Source organism: Lepidochelys kempii, chromosome 10 (genome assembly GCF_965140285.1).
Source record: "Lepidochelys kempii isolate rLepKem1 chromosome 10, rLepKem1.hap1, whole genome shotgun sequence".
NCBI classification, from domain to species: domain Eukaryota; kingdom Metazoa; phylum Chordata; order Testudines; family Cheloniidae; genus Lepidochelys; species Lepidochelys kempii.
The window spans coordinates 16,745,127-16,760,610 of record NC_136389.1 but is presented as its reverse complement, the minus strand read 5'-3'; the positions used below and the strand labels follow the sequence as shown (position 1 = coordinate 16,760,610).

Below are 15,484 nucleotides of genomic sequence, written 5' to 3'. Positions count from 1 at the left end.
TCTCCAGGCTTCTTCTCCTTGTCCAGATCTATTCCGCCTCCAACAATCTTCTATTCATTGAACTTTTTGAAACGTTGCACTTTCAGAGAGAGGTGAGGGATTGACTCTGTGAACACAAATTTGCAGAGGGACAATAGGGTTGAAGCCTGTTATTTCTTACCTCTCTATACTTATTTTAAAACATTTTTGCTGTTAAGAAGCATGTTATCTCTGGAGACACAAATCCACACAGTCTGAGAACTGCAAAATTAAGCATCTCTGATGGTATCTTCTAGACTGAGCACTGAGTCCCATTGGGTAGATAAAGATTAATCCAAATAATCTATACAGAAACCCCTGGAACACCATAAGATTGGGTCCCTAATCCATGAACTATTGGAACTCATTCACAAAACTTTTCTTAAACATTACATGAATATATATTGTCTCCTACTATAGAATTAGAATTTATAATCCCTATTCCATGATGAGAGATCTTTGAGCTATAATGTATCTTTAGCCAGGTTTTTTCCTCAAAAAAGCATTTTATCAAAAAAATCAGATTTTTTTTTTTTAAATAATTGATTTTTATCCATCCTGGCGTTAGCAGTTAATTTAGTCAGTCAGTGATTCTCTTTCAGTTCTGTGTTATGGCAGAACTGAAAAAGCAGAAGCGCCTGGGGTTAAAATATGCACTTCCTGACCAGATGTCTTCCTGGCATACTACAGCCACATACAGTGCCTCAAGTGCCTGGAGAAGGACATTCACCTTCTGGGTGTTTGATCTTCTGCATTCACTCCCAGAACCCACATGGATAAAGAGACTTTCCTGCCACAGCCAGCGTTAGACTCCCTGGGGCCCAGGGCAAAAACTAAGGAGTGGGCCCTACCCTGCTGAAGCCAAAGCCCGAGCCCCACTACCCAGGGCTGAAGCCTGAGCTGCCTGGCATTGCCATGCCCCTCCCCAACATTCCATGTTTGCACCCTCTGTGGGGGGCACCCCACAGTTTGAAAACCTCTGCTTTAGTGTGGTTTGTTTCCACTTTTAGAGATTAAATTACTGTAATACTCATATTGAGTAGCATAATGTCATCGGTGCATCCGATGAAGTGAGCTGTAGCTCACGAAAGCTTATGCTCAAATAAATTGGTTAGTCTCTAAGGTGCCACAAGTACTCCTTTTCTTTTTGCGAATACAGACTAACACGGCTGCTACTCTGAAACCAATGTTAAATGAAATACTTAAAAAATTGACTGTCAGCCAGGTCAATATGAGCTAACTCAGTCATCTTCACCTTCATTTTCCTGTTTGTTCATAATCTGGAAAAGAAAAACAAGCTTTCCTGCTTTTTCAGGCCCCAAACGACCTGAACAGATTCCAGAATTGGTTTAACAGAGTTGATTCAGAACTTGTTTATTCCTAATTCTGCTTGTTTTAAAAATGTTGACTCTGCTGGGCATGAGTGCTGGGAGCATGAGCAGGCTCTCTGTGTGCACTCACAAAAGGAGCTTGTGCCTATTTCTGGCCCTGGCATCCTGGAGGGTAGGTGTAAACACCAGCCATTGTTCCGGTCAGTGAGTTGTGTTTTTCGGTTTGCATATTTTCTTTTTTGGAAAAGCATTGAGAATAGACTACAGAAATCTTTTCAAGTCCTGAGTGGCTCACAGAACTCCAGTTTCCCAGTTCCATTGTATGTACTTGTCCAACCTCCTTCCCTCTCCATTTTTAAAGTGTCCTTTTAAGTATAGCAACACTAGTTTACAGTGTCTAATATTTGTGCGTGTGTGTTGGGAGGGGAATGTTGATTTTTTTAACTAATGTAAGATAATACCATGCACTACTGAGTTTACCTTTGATTTGGCTGTAGGAAATCTTCACGTGTGAAAAGGATTTGGGAGTAGGGGTGGAACTGATTGTTCCACAAAATGCAGGATTCAAGATTTTAGAGACACTGGCAGACAGTCTCTTTGAATCTCATTTTATGTCTGGGCTCAAATTTTCTAATAAATTAAGTTTTGCGGTTAGTATTGGACTGTAACACGTTGTGGGTCATGAAAGGAGTGGCACTGCAACAATTTTTATAGTGGGGGTGCTGAAAGCCACTGGACAAAACTGTAAATGCTGAAAAAGATGGAAACCTGGCCGCACCCCCAAAACCTCCAATTCCAGCAACCGTGCTTGAAAGCAGTACATTTAAACTTAAAATCAAAATTCTCTAATCTTGTGCCACTTGCAATGCAGAGTTTTGTATTATTGTCTTTCCTATATTCTGTGTGTTAAATGACTCTTCCATTACCAAACTGAAGGTAAACTATAATTTTAATGACCTCGGTTTCTTTTTCTGCACTTTGTGGCAGATTAGAATATTTGTAATAATTAGACCAGGGGTCGGCAACCTATGGCACACGTATTAAAGACGGCACGTGAGCCGATTTTTTTAATGGCACGCTGCTGCCCGCCGGGTCCCAGCTGCCGGCCCCGCTCAGCCCGCTGCCGAACCCAGGCTGGCAGTGGGCTGAGCGGGGCCGACGGCCGGGACCCTGGCAGGCAACAGCTTGCCACTTAAAAATCCTGCCTGCCCCGGCCTGCTCTTCTCTGCGCCCCCTTCCCCCACCTCTTCCCCCAGCGTGCTGGGTTCCTGCCCCTCCTCCTCTCCCTTGCTGCCGATCAGCTGATGGCCCTTGCGAGGGAGGGGGAGAAGCAGAGCCACACAGCGCTCACCGCTCCAGGGAAGAGGCGGAGAAGAGGTTGGGACAGGGACTTGGGGAAAGGGGGTGGAATCAGGGCATATCCCCTCCAGCCCCCTGCCGTGAGCCGCTTTGGGCAGGGGGCTGGGAGCACCCCCATGACCCTAGCTCACACTCCCAGCCCTCTGCCCTGACCCCTGCACTGCCCCACAACCCCAGCCCTGACTCCAGCCCCCCCACGCCCTAACACTTGCACCCCCCACATTCCCACCCCCATCCTGAGCACCAAACGGGAGCTCGCGCACACACACGTGCGCGCACACACGTGCACCAAAGGGGAGCTGCCCAGATAAGCACTCCACACCCAAATCTCCTGCCCCAACCCTGAGCCCCCTCCCTCATTCAAGCTCCTGGCCAGACCCTACACCCCAACCCCCAGCCTGCTCCTTCACCCCTGTGCTCAGTGCACTCCCACTCAGGGAGAGGGGGGAAAAAAAAGCTAGAACCAGGGAGAAGGTAGGTACCCACTCTGTGGGCAGGGCTAGTCTGGGGTCCCAGCCACCGGTCCCACTCAATTCACTGCCGGTCTGGGTGAACGGAACCCCAGACTGGCAGCGGGCTGCCAGCGTAAAAATTAGTATTTTAATTTAATTTTAAATAAAGCTTCTTAAACATTTTGAAAGCCTTGTTTACTTTACATACGACAATAGTTTAGTTATATAATATACAGACTTAGCGCGAGACCTCCTAAAAAACATTAATGTATTACTGGCATGCGAAACCTTAAATTGAAGTGAATAAATAAAGACTGGGCACACCACTTTTGAAAGGTTGCCGACCCCTGAATTAGACCCATTCTCTTGCATCCTGTGTACTGAATGGATTGACGTGACCTTTAAAACTGGTAATATAGAAACCCTAGCATGTATTTAATAACTTGCCTGTTTAACTATCAAAAGAACCGACCTACCCCTCTTGGATGAAAGAATTCTGAAAGGGATGTTCTCAAGTGCATCCTTCAAAAGGCACATTCCAGCTATGATCTAGACACACACATGCGTAGTGCCTTACAGCAGTAAATTTGTATTTACAGGTGTGAAGAAACACTTTACTTGTGTTACCTTTCTGAATGCGGTACTGAGCAAAATGCGTGCAGCGCTAGACCAGCTGACTCATAGGGGGTTCCTGAGGGAGGAGTCTCATTTTCCCCCACTCCATGCTTGGCAGGAGGAAATTAGAGGAATGCCAGAGGAATCTCCCCTGATGCTAGAAATCTGGGAAGGGATAGAGCAATGACCTAAATGACCCTCCTTCTCCCCAGTCACCACTCTAGCTGACGTTAAATGACATTGACAGACTCCATAGGAGAGCCGCATCCACCCTCTTCGGCCAGACTGAGTCTTGGTATGACACTGAGCCCTTCCATGGGGAAGATGAGGACATCTCAGAATATTACTTTGGAAAAGTAAATCCTGCTAAGACTTATCTCTCTGTATTTTCAGGTGCACTCACAGTTGGCCTTGTGCGACAGTGTCAAACCATCCATGGACGTGACAGGACCTGTATTCCTCCACGGCTGCCTCCTGAGTGGGTCACCACATTATTTTTCATCATTATGGGAATCATTTCACTGACTGTCACTTGTGGTTTGCTAGTGGCTTCCCATTGGCGAAGAGAAGCTACTAAATATGCCCGCTGGATAGCATTCACTGGAAGTAAGTGACTTCAGCTACGAAGTAAGCCTATCTGAAGGATTAAACTGGTAGAATTTTTTTTTTTAAAACAAATCTGGGTGGGGTTTGTTGCCTGAGACCAGTGATAAAACTCTGCCCTGATCAGACAGAATGCTTTTCCTTTTAAATTCCTGCTTTATGGAAATAATCCTCTTCTTTAAAATCAAGGGTTTGGTATCCAGAAGTGGCTGAGAACCAAGGGAAGATCTTTGGGATCCTGGCTTTATAGTCACAGTGCTGATCACCTGCTGCAGCCCCAGGGTAGAGGAAGAAAGAAGTACACCTCTGGACCATGGTAGCCTCCAGCCCCTCTCCCCTCTGGGAACGTCACAAAGTGGCCCAAGGAAATGGGAGTGCAGGAGTGGGGATGGTTAGGCTGTTCCTGAGTCATGTGAACTCTTAATTTGGCCGGTGTGGCTGGTACTCACTGATGGCTGGAATAATGAAATGGTTGAAGCCTTTTTTACCCCCACATGGAGGAGGATGTTGGTGGACCTTGGTCTCATTATTGCCCTGAAATCAGTCCTGTTGAAGTATCCTCCTGTGAACATTTGATGCAGGGTTGATGCTAGCTCTATTTTGTTACAATTCTCATGAAAGTTTTCTTATTTGTAATGAGGTCCACAGATCCATGACATTGGTTACATGTACCCTTGAGGGTACGCAAAGGTCTTCCAGGGGGCATGTCAACTCATCTAAATATTTTCCTAGTTTTACAACAGGCTACGTGAAAAGCACTAACAAAGTCAGTACAAACTAAAATTTCATACAGACAGTGACTTGTTTATACTGCTCTAAATACTATACTAGAGTTTCTCGACCTGGGGGTGGCAAGTGCAAGGCCAGCATTAGACGTGGCAAGCAGGGCCCCCACAAAGCTAAGATACATGCTGGAGCCAAAACCCCACCACCCAGGGCTGAAGTCAGACTCCTGAATGGGGTACAGTAGTCTGGGAAGGTTGAGAACCACTGCTCTAAGCAGCCTTGGAGGCAGACCAAACCTGTTAATCAGAGGCAGTGGAGGTGTGGCTTTGCCTCTGAGAAACTGCCAGTTTCCATTTGCGTCTCCAGCGGCAGGCAGGCAGGCCAGCTCGTCCCTGCTGCAGAGGAAATTCAGGGGAGGGAAAAAGGTTGGGGGGGAAATGGCTTAAACTCTCCAAGCTGTCAGGATCCGCTTTTATTGACAGAGAGGATTCCCTTTCTTCTCAGTCACTGGAGGACTCTGTATTCCCTGCGTACCCACATGTAGTGCAGCACGGTGGAGAAGGCCAAGAGGGAAAACCTGACATTGTGTCTCCTTGCACCTGCCCTCTGATTAGGTGCCTCCATGGAGATAATTGCCTGTTCTGTGAAGATCCAAGCTTCTTAAGTGCTCAGGAAGGGGCAGAGTTTCCTTCAGTCTCCCTCCCTGAGCAGAAGAGCTTCCTGGAAGCAATGGTAGTAGCTCATCTGCAAAAATCCCTTAACCTGGTACGTGACAGGGGACAGCATTTGCCCTGGCATCAGCAAATGGCAACTCCTCCTCTACCCCCCAACTTGGGGTGAGTGTAGTGTGAAGCACAGTATCTGAGGGCCAGGGAAGCTTCCCACCCAACCATTGGAGCCCATATTCACAGCTATGTCTGACCATGGAGCAGCTTTGGAACCCCATCCAACACAAAATTACTCTCTTGGGGCTACTCAAAAGAGGTAACCACAAGGTTCACTCCCATGCAAACCATCAGTCTAAAATGTCTCTCTCCTTCTGATGAGGATTAAGGTAGGCATAAGAAAGATGTTCAGACCCCTTTAGTCACCCCAACATAAAACACACAACCTCCACCCCTTCATTTTCTAAGAGTCTGATTTAGGGGATTCCTCTAGGAGGCACTCCTAAGAGGCATAAAGTGAAATCAGTTTCCCTCAAACTGCATAAATCTGCAGAATGCATCAGGACAGATAATCCTCAGTGTCTGGTTCCTCTGCTCACTTTCATAGAGTGCAGCAAGGCAGAAATCCTAGGCACTTAGTTCCCTGGATCACCCAGCACAGGGGATAGTCAGTGTTGGGTTCCCCTCTTCATCCTCACAGAGTGCAGCATGGCAAGTCAGTGCACACTGTGGACATGAGCGGTTTCCTGTAGCCATGCATACACACAACCCCACAAAGGGAATTCTCCCTGCTTATAGGAGGAAGGCCAGTACTCCAAATCATAGCTAAAGACTCAAATAATAATTATTAAAATAAAAAACACCAGAGAATAGACTGATCAAAAAGTGTACAGAGGATGGTGATCTACAATTATGATGTTTGCTGATGCCTCAGACAAGCTATAGCTATATATCCCTCCTTATGCATCCTTTGAGTGTGAGACAGTGCGGTAAGGATTTTCCTAACACACCTAAAGACTGGGAAAGTATTTGGCTGTCCTCCTCAGCTCCCGTTGTGAGTTTCCATATCTTTCAGAAAGTTCCTTGGTGTACACCAGTCAAAAGTCCTCCTGTTATCACTATCAAAGTGAATTGTGCCTTTTTTTCTGATGGTCAAGGACTAGATGTTTCTAACTGGGGAAAAATTTTTACCTGAAAGAGTGGCCTCCTCACTATACAGACCCTTCATAGGCAGCCAAATCCACACAGGCATAATCTCAGCCCCATCCTTTGGACATAAAAACTATCTGGGGGTCTCAGGCCAACAATAAATAAAGAAAAGAACTGTCATCCGGGTGGACAGTGTTGCAAGTGTGCTGTCTCGGTCTTTAAAAATAAAAAAAAATTAAAAAACCCCACCCACCACATGTCCTAAGGGTTCTGCCTAAGAAAGCGGAGGAGTCAGGGTGTGCAGAGAGCCATATAAATCTGCTACATCCCATCTGCTACAATGGGAATAATTTAATCTGTTCATCCTCTTCAGAGGAATCAAGACCTTACTCCATATTGTACCTTTATTTAAAAAGAAAAAAAAAAAAGCTATAGAGCATTTCTCATCAAGTATCTCAACAGATCCATTAAAAAAAAAAAATCCGAGATAGAGACCGTAACATCCACGTTAGCCGCCATCAATGGGGGTCTCCGTGACATCTGTAGATATGAAGAATGCCTATATCCAGTTTGACAGTCTCACAGATTCTTCCTTAGCTTTATCCTCAGAGCACCACATTACCAATACTTGCAATGCTGTTGCTAAACCATTGCTGTATTTACAAAAAAGTGCTGGTGGTGTTAATATCTGCTCTCTGACAGGAAAGGATCTAAGTCTACCCATTCCTGGGTGACTCCTTTATTGATTATACCACCAAAGCAATAAGGATACTTCAGAACCAAGGTTTTGTGAAAGAATCAATTAGGTCTCAGTGTATTTCCAGTCTCTGAGTGGGAACAGTCACTGCCCTCTACAAAGTTGTTTATTGCAGCAAAGACACAAGAAGCAGAGAACTCTTATCAAAATAGTCAACCTCTCAAGGGAAGTACCAGTTCATACTCTTTTGGGATCAGTGATCTCCTCTGTGGTTATTCTTAGATGTCCAGTGCTCACATGAGGTTGCTACAGAGCTTTCTCTTATCCCTCAGCTGTCTCTTATCTGCACCTCAGTGAAGGTGTCTCATCCAAGGAGGATTCTCATCGGTTCAAGAAATGCCCAAGGGGTCTAGTCCAAACACAAGAGAAAGCACAGCATAAAGTGGTGAGAGCTCAGGGCAATCCGGTATGGTTTCAAAGCTCTTCTCCCACATCCAAATTTACCTAATGCACTGACCATGACAGACAACACCTCAGCCATATCATACATCAGACAAAAGGAAAAAGGACTATAGTCCTTCAAAGAGAAGCTCACCTCCTGATGAGGTGGGCAAAGGAGAATCTGCAATCAACTTATCTTCACATCCAAGGCAAAACTGAATTTTATGGTTGACTGGCTCAGCTGGCAAAACTTCAGTCCTCCAGAATGGGACCTACACTCAGTTGTTTCATCTCCTGGTAAAGATATTTAGTATCTCAGCTGTAGGTCTGTTTGCTTCCCACCTGAATCACAAGGTTTCAGTGTTGTGCTCTTGCCAGTGGCATCACAGACCCAAGGCAAGAGATGCCTTGTTGCAAAGAATAGCCAAAAGGGATTCTTTTATGCCTTACCTGCCTTTTTTCTCTTCACACCAGAATGCTACAGAAGATTAGGAGAGAAGCAGCACTGATAATTCTGGTATCCCCATTCCGATCAAAGAGGCTTTGGTTCTACAATCTCCTTGATATGGTACAAAGACCTGTCACCTGATTTCCATTCAGAAGGGATATGCTATTACAAGGGCCAATCAGAATTCAGACAGTCTGAGACCAGCTGCCTGGTTCTTGAACCAGAGCCTCTTAAGCCAAAGAGGTCATTCAGAGATCTAATACTCACAATTTTCATTTCCAGAAATAAATCTACTAACTCAGCCTATCCAAGGGCCTGGTTGAGTTTTAATTATTGGAGCTAGCACCAGGGTTTCACCCCCACATCTGCATTGGGACTACAGATCCTCTAATTTTTTCAAATGGATTCGGGTTAGGCCTGACAGTTCAGACTCTCAAAAGGTCAAGTTGCTGTCTGTCTAGCATCTTTAGTGAAATGGACAGGTAGTGAATTTAATCTTACATAGATACCCTGCATTTTTCTGAGGAGAGCAGCATCTCTTCTACATCTTTCTTGTGTGTATAAAGGTTTATTATTTTTGGCTCTTAGCTGGTTCTCAGTGCCATTAGAAGCCCTACATTTGAACAATTCATGAAGGGATCTCATTGCTTTCTAACCATTAAAATGGCCTTTTTGGATGACAGTCATTTTTCTGGTTTCAGAGGGGTAACCATGTTAGTCTGTATCAGCCCACCCCCCCCAAAAAAAGCAGCTTTTGTGGGCTAAAACCCACTTCATCAGATGATGAAGTGGATTATAGCCCATGAAAGCTTATGCCTAAATAAAGTCATGTTTATGTGCAGGGTGTCCGAGTAAGCTCTTTTTCTGGAACTTCAGTACTGCGTGTCATAAGGCAAAAGGGGTATGCAAACAGATTTTGACTTCAGACTAAAGATTAACTCCAGATTCCATAGAACACAGGGAATTGTTTTTCCATCCTTCTGTCCACATCCATCACGCTCCAGAGAGAAATTGTGGCATACTTTGGATGACTGCAGAGCTCTCAAAGTATATATTTACCACACAAATCAGGTCAGAAAGACAAATGCTTTGTTTGTGCTTTATTATCCACTGTCAACGGGAAAGAGCCTCAAAAATCATCCATTTTCAGGTGGCTGAGATATTGTATCTCAGAAGCATGCAAGTCAAAAAGCCTAACTTCATCTTCAAATATCAGAGCTCACTCCCTCAATGCTGTAGCAGCTTCATGGGCAGATAGATCATATGCCTCAGACAAGAAAATCTGTAAAGCAGTCACCTGGGTCATCTGGTCACAACACCTTTGGATGCTATACACTGGACATCCAGTTGTCATCTGATGCTGCCTTCCGTAAGTGGGTGCTCCGGGCTGTAGTAGTCCAGTTTTTATTAGGAAAATGTTACCTGTACTTAACTGTATATAGTGCCCCCGTGCCACCAAGTGGACAACTGCTATAAAAATCCTAATGTCAGATCTGTGGACCTCATTATGAATAAGAATAGAAAAATATATCTGCCTTCCCAAGAAAGGAAATTTTCAGGTGTCATGAGGTTCACAGATCCAACCCACCCTGAATGGACTGTTAATTGGGAAAAGACATTGAGTTATTAATGTGGTGTTCAGTTGATTATTCATTGAATTGCTTGCTCTGGATGAGGATTGTTCTGTTTTGTCTTACTGCTTAAGTTCCCTTAGAGTGCTTAGTTTTTCCTAGGCTTTGGAAGTGTAGACTGGTGGTTTCTCAGGGGTGGAGCTACACCTCGGATATATTTGGTCTGCCTCCAAGGCTGTATAGAGTCCCAGTGTTATGGATCTATGGCCCTCATTACTCCAAGAAAGGAAATTTCCAGATAAGACATGGATAAAAACATTTTAAATAGATTTTATTAAGAAACAGCACAACTACATCTTAGCAGAAGGCATGCCCACTGCAGAGCACCTACTCTGGCTCATAGTGCAAAGGCTTTTTCTTTCCTGATGACCCATAGCAGCTCCCTTAGCAGGAGAGTCAGCAAAGAAGTGCTAAGGTTTTCCTTCCTTCTCTCTCCTGTAGCGTTGACCTGCTCTTTAGCACCCACACATGGCCAGCTCTGCTCATAGTAGCCCATACTGAACCTCCCTCTTGAAACCTCTTGTTTTTGTGCAGAGAAGCACATCGCAGGGAGACATTTGTGCCTATAAGGAGGGGCACTTGTCTCTCCACTTCTGACAGGGCGGGGACCCATGCCTTGTCACTGTTTCTCAAGTGAGGCGCAGCTCCCAGCTGGTGAGTCCACCTGGTGATTAATCCAAGTAGCAGTTAGTCCCTCTGCCCAATCCCTCAATCAGGACAGTGAGCAGTTAGCAGGCCTGGCCAACAATCAGCCCAGGCCTTAGTCTTTCCACCCCAGTCCCTCAAGCAGGGCAATTCATAGTTTATGGCTGAGTCTGTGCGATACAGCCCAGTTCAGGGTGGGGAATTAGCTCTCAACTAGGAGCGACAGTAAATGCGCCTGGCGCCTTAGCTCTAGTGGGCACCAGACCAATTCAGGCCTCCTGGCCTGTGAGTGGGGAAGTAGCCACCCTTCACAGGTGGGGTGCTCCGGGTAGGGAGACACAGGCCCTCCCACTCCACTGCATCCCAGCCCAGGGCCCCATTAGTGGCAAGGTAGTTTGCCACTAGGTCAGCGGGGATCCGCCCACAACACGCTGGCCAGTTCACAATAATTCCACAGCCAAACCCTATTCGGCATCCTTAGGCTCCTTCCTACCCTCCCCAGTTTGGGGCACCTGGGTTCCGGGGGTGTCCTCGGTCTCTCTGGGGTAAACAGCCAATGGCAGCCCCAGCAGTTCATTGGCGTTGCTGGTCTCCAGCAATTCAGGTAATTCTTCTGGTCAGGTAGCCGTCTCCTTCAGCTCCAAGACCCGGAAGCAAGGAAGAGGTGTCCTGCTCCTCTGGCAGCCCTTTCCCTACTGAGCTAGGAGGCTGGCCTTTATAGTCCAGCTTCCTGTCCCGCCTTCTGCTTCCGGTGGGGCGGCTGCAGGTGGCCTGGTTCTGCCCACCAGGGGCAAGCTCAGGTCTTTCCCCTTCTGACAGGGCGGGAGGCCGCGTCTCCTCACTACAGTGCCAAGGGAGCAGACAGATAAAGGAAACCAGTTATAACCAGTAAACGGAATACAATTTTTCAAACCCCACAAAAATGTTCAAACTACCTTTTTTTGGTTTTTGTTACAGGATTAACTTGGCTATGAAATTAAGTCCTGGTGTTTTGATGGCAGCTCTACTAGGCCTGAAAAAAAACCTAGAATTTGAGGTGGGTGGGGGTGCGGAAATAAGACTGAGAGATTTTAAATAAGCCTGAATTCTGAAAAGCGACTGAAGGGAGTATGAAAATTACTTAGAAAATTCAAGTGTGTGCTCCTCACTGAAGTAGACAGATTTGGCAGGTACTTAATGTTAATAGATGTAAACCTGCTGTGTGTAAAAACTCAACTTTAACGGGTGGTACTCCACAAAGGAACCTCCATAATTAAAGCCATCACCCCGACTTCTTCAGTATATCACATATTAAATTTGAAGTGGCTCTTGCATACTATGGGACTAATTATTTTAAAGTCAACTCCATTGTGATTGACTCTTCCATTTCCAACAATGAACAGTGTTAAATATCAGAAATCATTACTTTTGTAGTATTGCTATTTACTCTAGCCGACTTTTCACTAGCTTCTTCCTTTGTCTAGCTGATTGGTCTCTTTTGTCTAATATAGATTGTAAACTCTTCAGGGTAGGGATCATGTCTCTCTAATCTCAAAACACCACCTCAAACATTACAAAAGTGTTTATGATGAGCTGGGTTCCGAACTCTAAGGCAAAGGGTTATCTTTTGGCAAATCAGTTTCATTTATTTGAAGTTCTTTTTTAACTTCTGTGGCTTGTATTATTGATTCTAAATATTTTAATTTTTAAAATATCTCTACCTTCTAAGTAGTCATTGTTTCAGCTGAAATGTGTGTTGTCCTGAAAGCTGTTTTATCTTTAGATTCCTCTTACCATAAAGCTTGCAATTTGCCAGTGTTTTTTAAAAAGAGTGACATAAGAAGAGAAATTTCAAAGATATATTCTCCATTCACTCTGACTTTCTGCTGTGAGCTGTTTTTTAAAGTGGAAAGAATATTGATTAAAGATTTATTTTATTTCTAACCAAACTTATTTGTCATCCTATTAAGATACCATTGGAATTCTTGCGTTGTAGTAACACAACTTCTTGAGATTAAGACCAGGAGTTGGGGGATGAAGGGAAGAGACGGGATTGGGACAGGAACAGGTTTGAGAGGACAGGGCAAAAGGGGTCAAGTTTGGGGGTGGAGGTATGCAGAAGAGTGTGTGCCCACTACAGCGCACTTGAACACCTTCTAATTTCCTCAACAAATGAGGTAGGGTTCTACAGACAAGTCTCCTTCACTTCACAAAGCTGATTGATTCCCAAAGTGGCTCCATCCAGTGCGCTGAATGAGACAGGGGTCCTGTGAAAAAAATAGCATATGATACAGTTTTTAATTACCTGATCATAATGCATATGCACAAGGGTCCTGAATTAAGGTGATTCTCTGAGTAGCATCCCTATGGGTGCTCCTCTTCAGGATGTCCGCATGCCCGTGTACTTGAGTGGAGATTTTCGTCAGCAGTGTCCATGTGCTCTAGATATGTTCTGATATGAGGGTATATGTGGGGAGGGAAAAGCAGAGCTGCCACCAGTTCCTACTCAATTGCCTGTGGCTTGAGATGGAATACCAGAGTGTCCTGTATTCCCTGTAAGCTGTGCGCTTGCATGGCCACCCAGGAGAAATTCAAATGCTGCCCAGCTGATTAGCAGAGCGCACACAGCCAGCAGCATGTGTTCAGGTGCCCCTCCCCGCATGTCATGCGGGACCCTCCAACTGGCTGTGGGGAGAGGGGCGTGCTGATGTCAGGGTGTCCCCCTTCCCCCACCCCTGTACCCCATCTCCACAGAGCGGGGGGACAGCCTGGCTCAGGACTTGGAGCTGCTGCGGTGAACAGTGAGTGAATGAGTGCCTACAGTGCACTGTTTCTGAGATTTCCCCAGCAGCCAGCGCGCACGTGCGTGTGTACACACACACACACACACACACACACACACAGTCTCTTTCACACACATCTTCCAACACATAATAGTATTATTGTTGTTGTTATTTCTTGGTACTTCCTGCAATGCGCACATGTTCTCTGTAATTTTATTCTTTCAAAGTGTGTTACTTTAGCGTTTTGACTGGTCTATGCATTTCATAATTTTTATTTCTCTTACACTTAAATGTAATTCTTTGAGTAGCAAGTTCTAAAATGCCTAACCTGTACTGGCTGGAGTAATTATCCCTATGGTAACTTTAAAAATATATATATTATATGCAGGTTTTTTGTTTCTACTGGTGGCACACATCCGCACATACCTTGGTGCATATAACAAAATGTATTCCGCACATGGCGGAAAAAATTTGAAGGAACATTGATAGTGTCCATTAGCTAGTCATGGAGCTTACTACCTATCTTATATTTTCTTTTAGAAATTACTATTATTTATTTTTCTATTATTTAGGTCAGCTTGTGCTCCAGGGAGAGGGTGTTCCCCCTTCCTTCCTTTCGTTTGCGTGATCTAGGCCTTTGTTTTTTCTCAAGCTTCGACCACAGCATCAAGTAACAGGTTATATCCTGGGTCCTTGGCGCCAGACCCTGCCATAGGTCTTTTTCCTGCAGCAATGGACACTCAAATTGTCTCTGCTTCTTAGGAGAGACTCATATCCCCTCCAAATGTAAGATCAGCTCAGGATTTAAAAGTAGGTATAAGAAATTGAGGGAGAACAGGCTAAAACTCCTGTTGATGGAGAATCCCCTGAGACCCACAGAATCCAAATCATAATCAGGTTAATTTGCTCAGAAAGCCCCACTGGCTGTCACTACTGCTGCAGTTAGCCAAGACTGTGGGAGACCTCTCAGAACTGCCTATACCATAAAAAAAGAAGAGCTTCTGTTCCCCAGAAAATAAGAGGAGAAAGTCACCCATAACTTCTCATTTCTGGCTCCACCCCAGAGCCTGCACCCCCAACCAGAGCCCACACCCCCTCCAATATACCAACCCCGAATTTTGTGAGCATTCATGGCCCACCATACAATTTCCATACCCAGATGTGGCCCCCGGGACAAAAAGTTTGCCCACCCCTGCTCTATTGACTTTTGAATATTAATTACTAAGTTAAATATTGTCCTCTTTTAGTTTGAGAGACAGATTCTAGTGCAGGCAAGTGCTTTGTAAGCTGCTTCACATGTCTAGTGCAGTGGTTCTCAACCTTTTTTCATTTGCGGACCCCTAAAAATTTTTGAATGGAGGTGCGTACCTCTTTGGAAATTTTCGTATGGAAGGGCAGACCCCTTTGGAAATCTATTGTCTGTATATATAATGGAATTCTGTTGAGTCAGTTTTCAGTCCAAGTCTTTCACAGATCACTTAGACATAATCCGCAGACCCCCGGGGTCCACAGACTACAGGGTGAGAACCATTGTGATAGTGCATGTCAGTCCTGACATGAAATGCAGCTGCTCTTGTAGTCTTGGTCTAAGTATGCTAAATTAGCCTATTGTGTTATACACAAATACTTGAGCAACAGTTTGAAGTCATTGCACATATGACCTAAACTAGAATTTAAAGGCTATTCTATAAAAACACACCAACAAATCTTTTCTCCAGCGATGAGCCATGAACTTTAGCATTCATAGTTTTATGAAGAGACATTTGAGGTCTAAAGAGATGCAATAAAATGTCTGCCTGGAATACACATAAGGCTCATAGAGAGTGGGGGATTTTTTCAACATTCATATGTGAAGAAACAGACAGGAAGCAATAAATTTGGACAAACTGAAGCTTTCTAAGTGTATTAAAGCAGGTATAGATAATGTAAATGTAACTTTCCT

The 15,484-nt window shown here is 44.8% G+C and overlaps 1 protein-coding gene across 2 annotated transcripts in view; it reads left to right on the top strand.

Annotated features, from left to right (window-relative positions):
* Nucleotides 1-15,484, top strand: part of MOSMO (modulator of smoothened) — a 50,521-nt gene that overhangs the window by 29,211 nt on the left and 5,826 nt on the right. Inside the window, exons 2-3 of one of the 2 annotated variants that reach the window (XM_073362202.2) lie at nt 4,169-4,381; nt 11,738-14,560. In XM_073362202.2, coding sequence (XP_073218303.1) covers nt 4,169-4,381; nt 11,738-11,754 — 230 coding nt within the window. In that variant the 3' untranslated portion in view covers nt 11,755-14,560. Of the gene's footprint in view, nt 1-4,168; nt 4,382-11,737; nt 14,561-15,484 lie in introns of those variants that run through there. The other variant, XM_073362201.2, reaches the window with a different exon arrangement.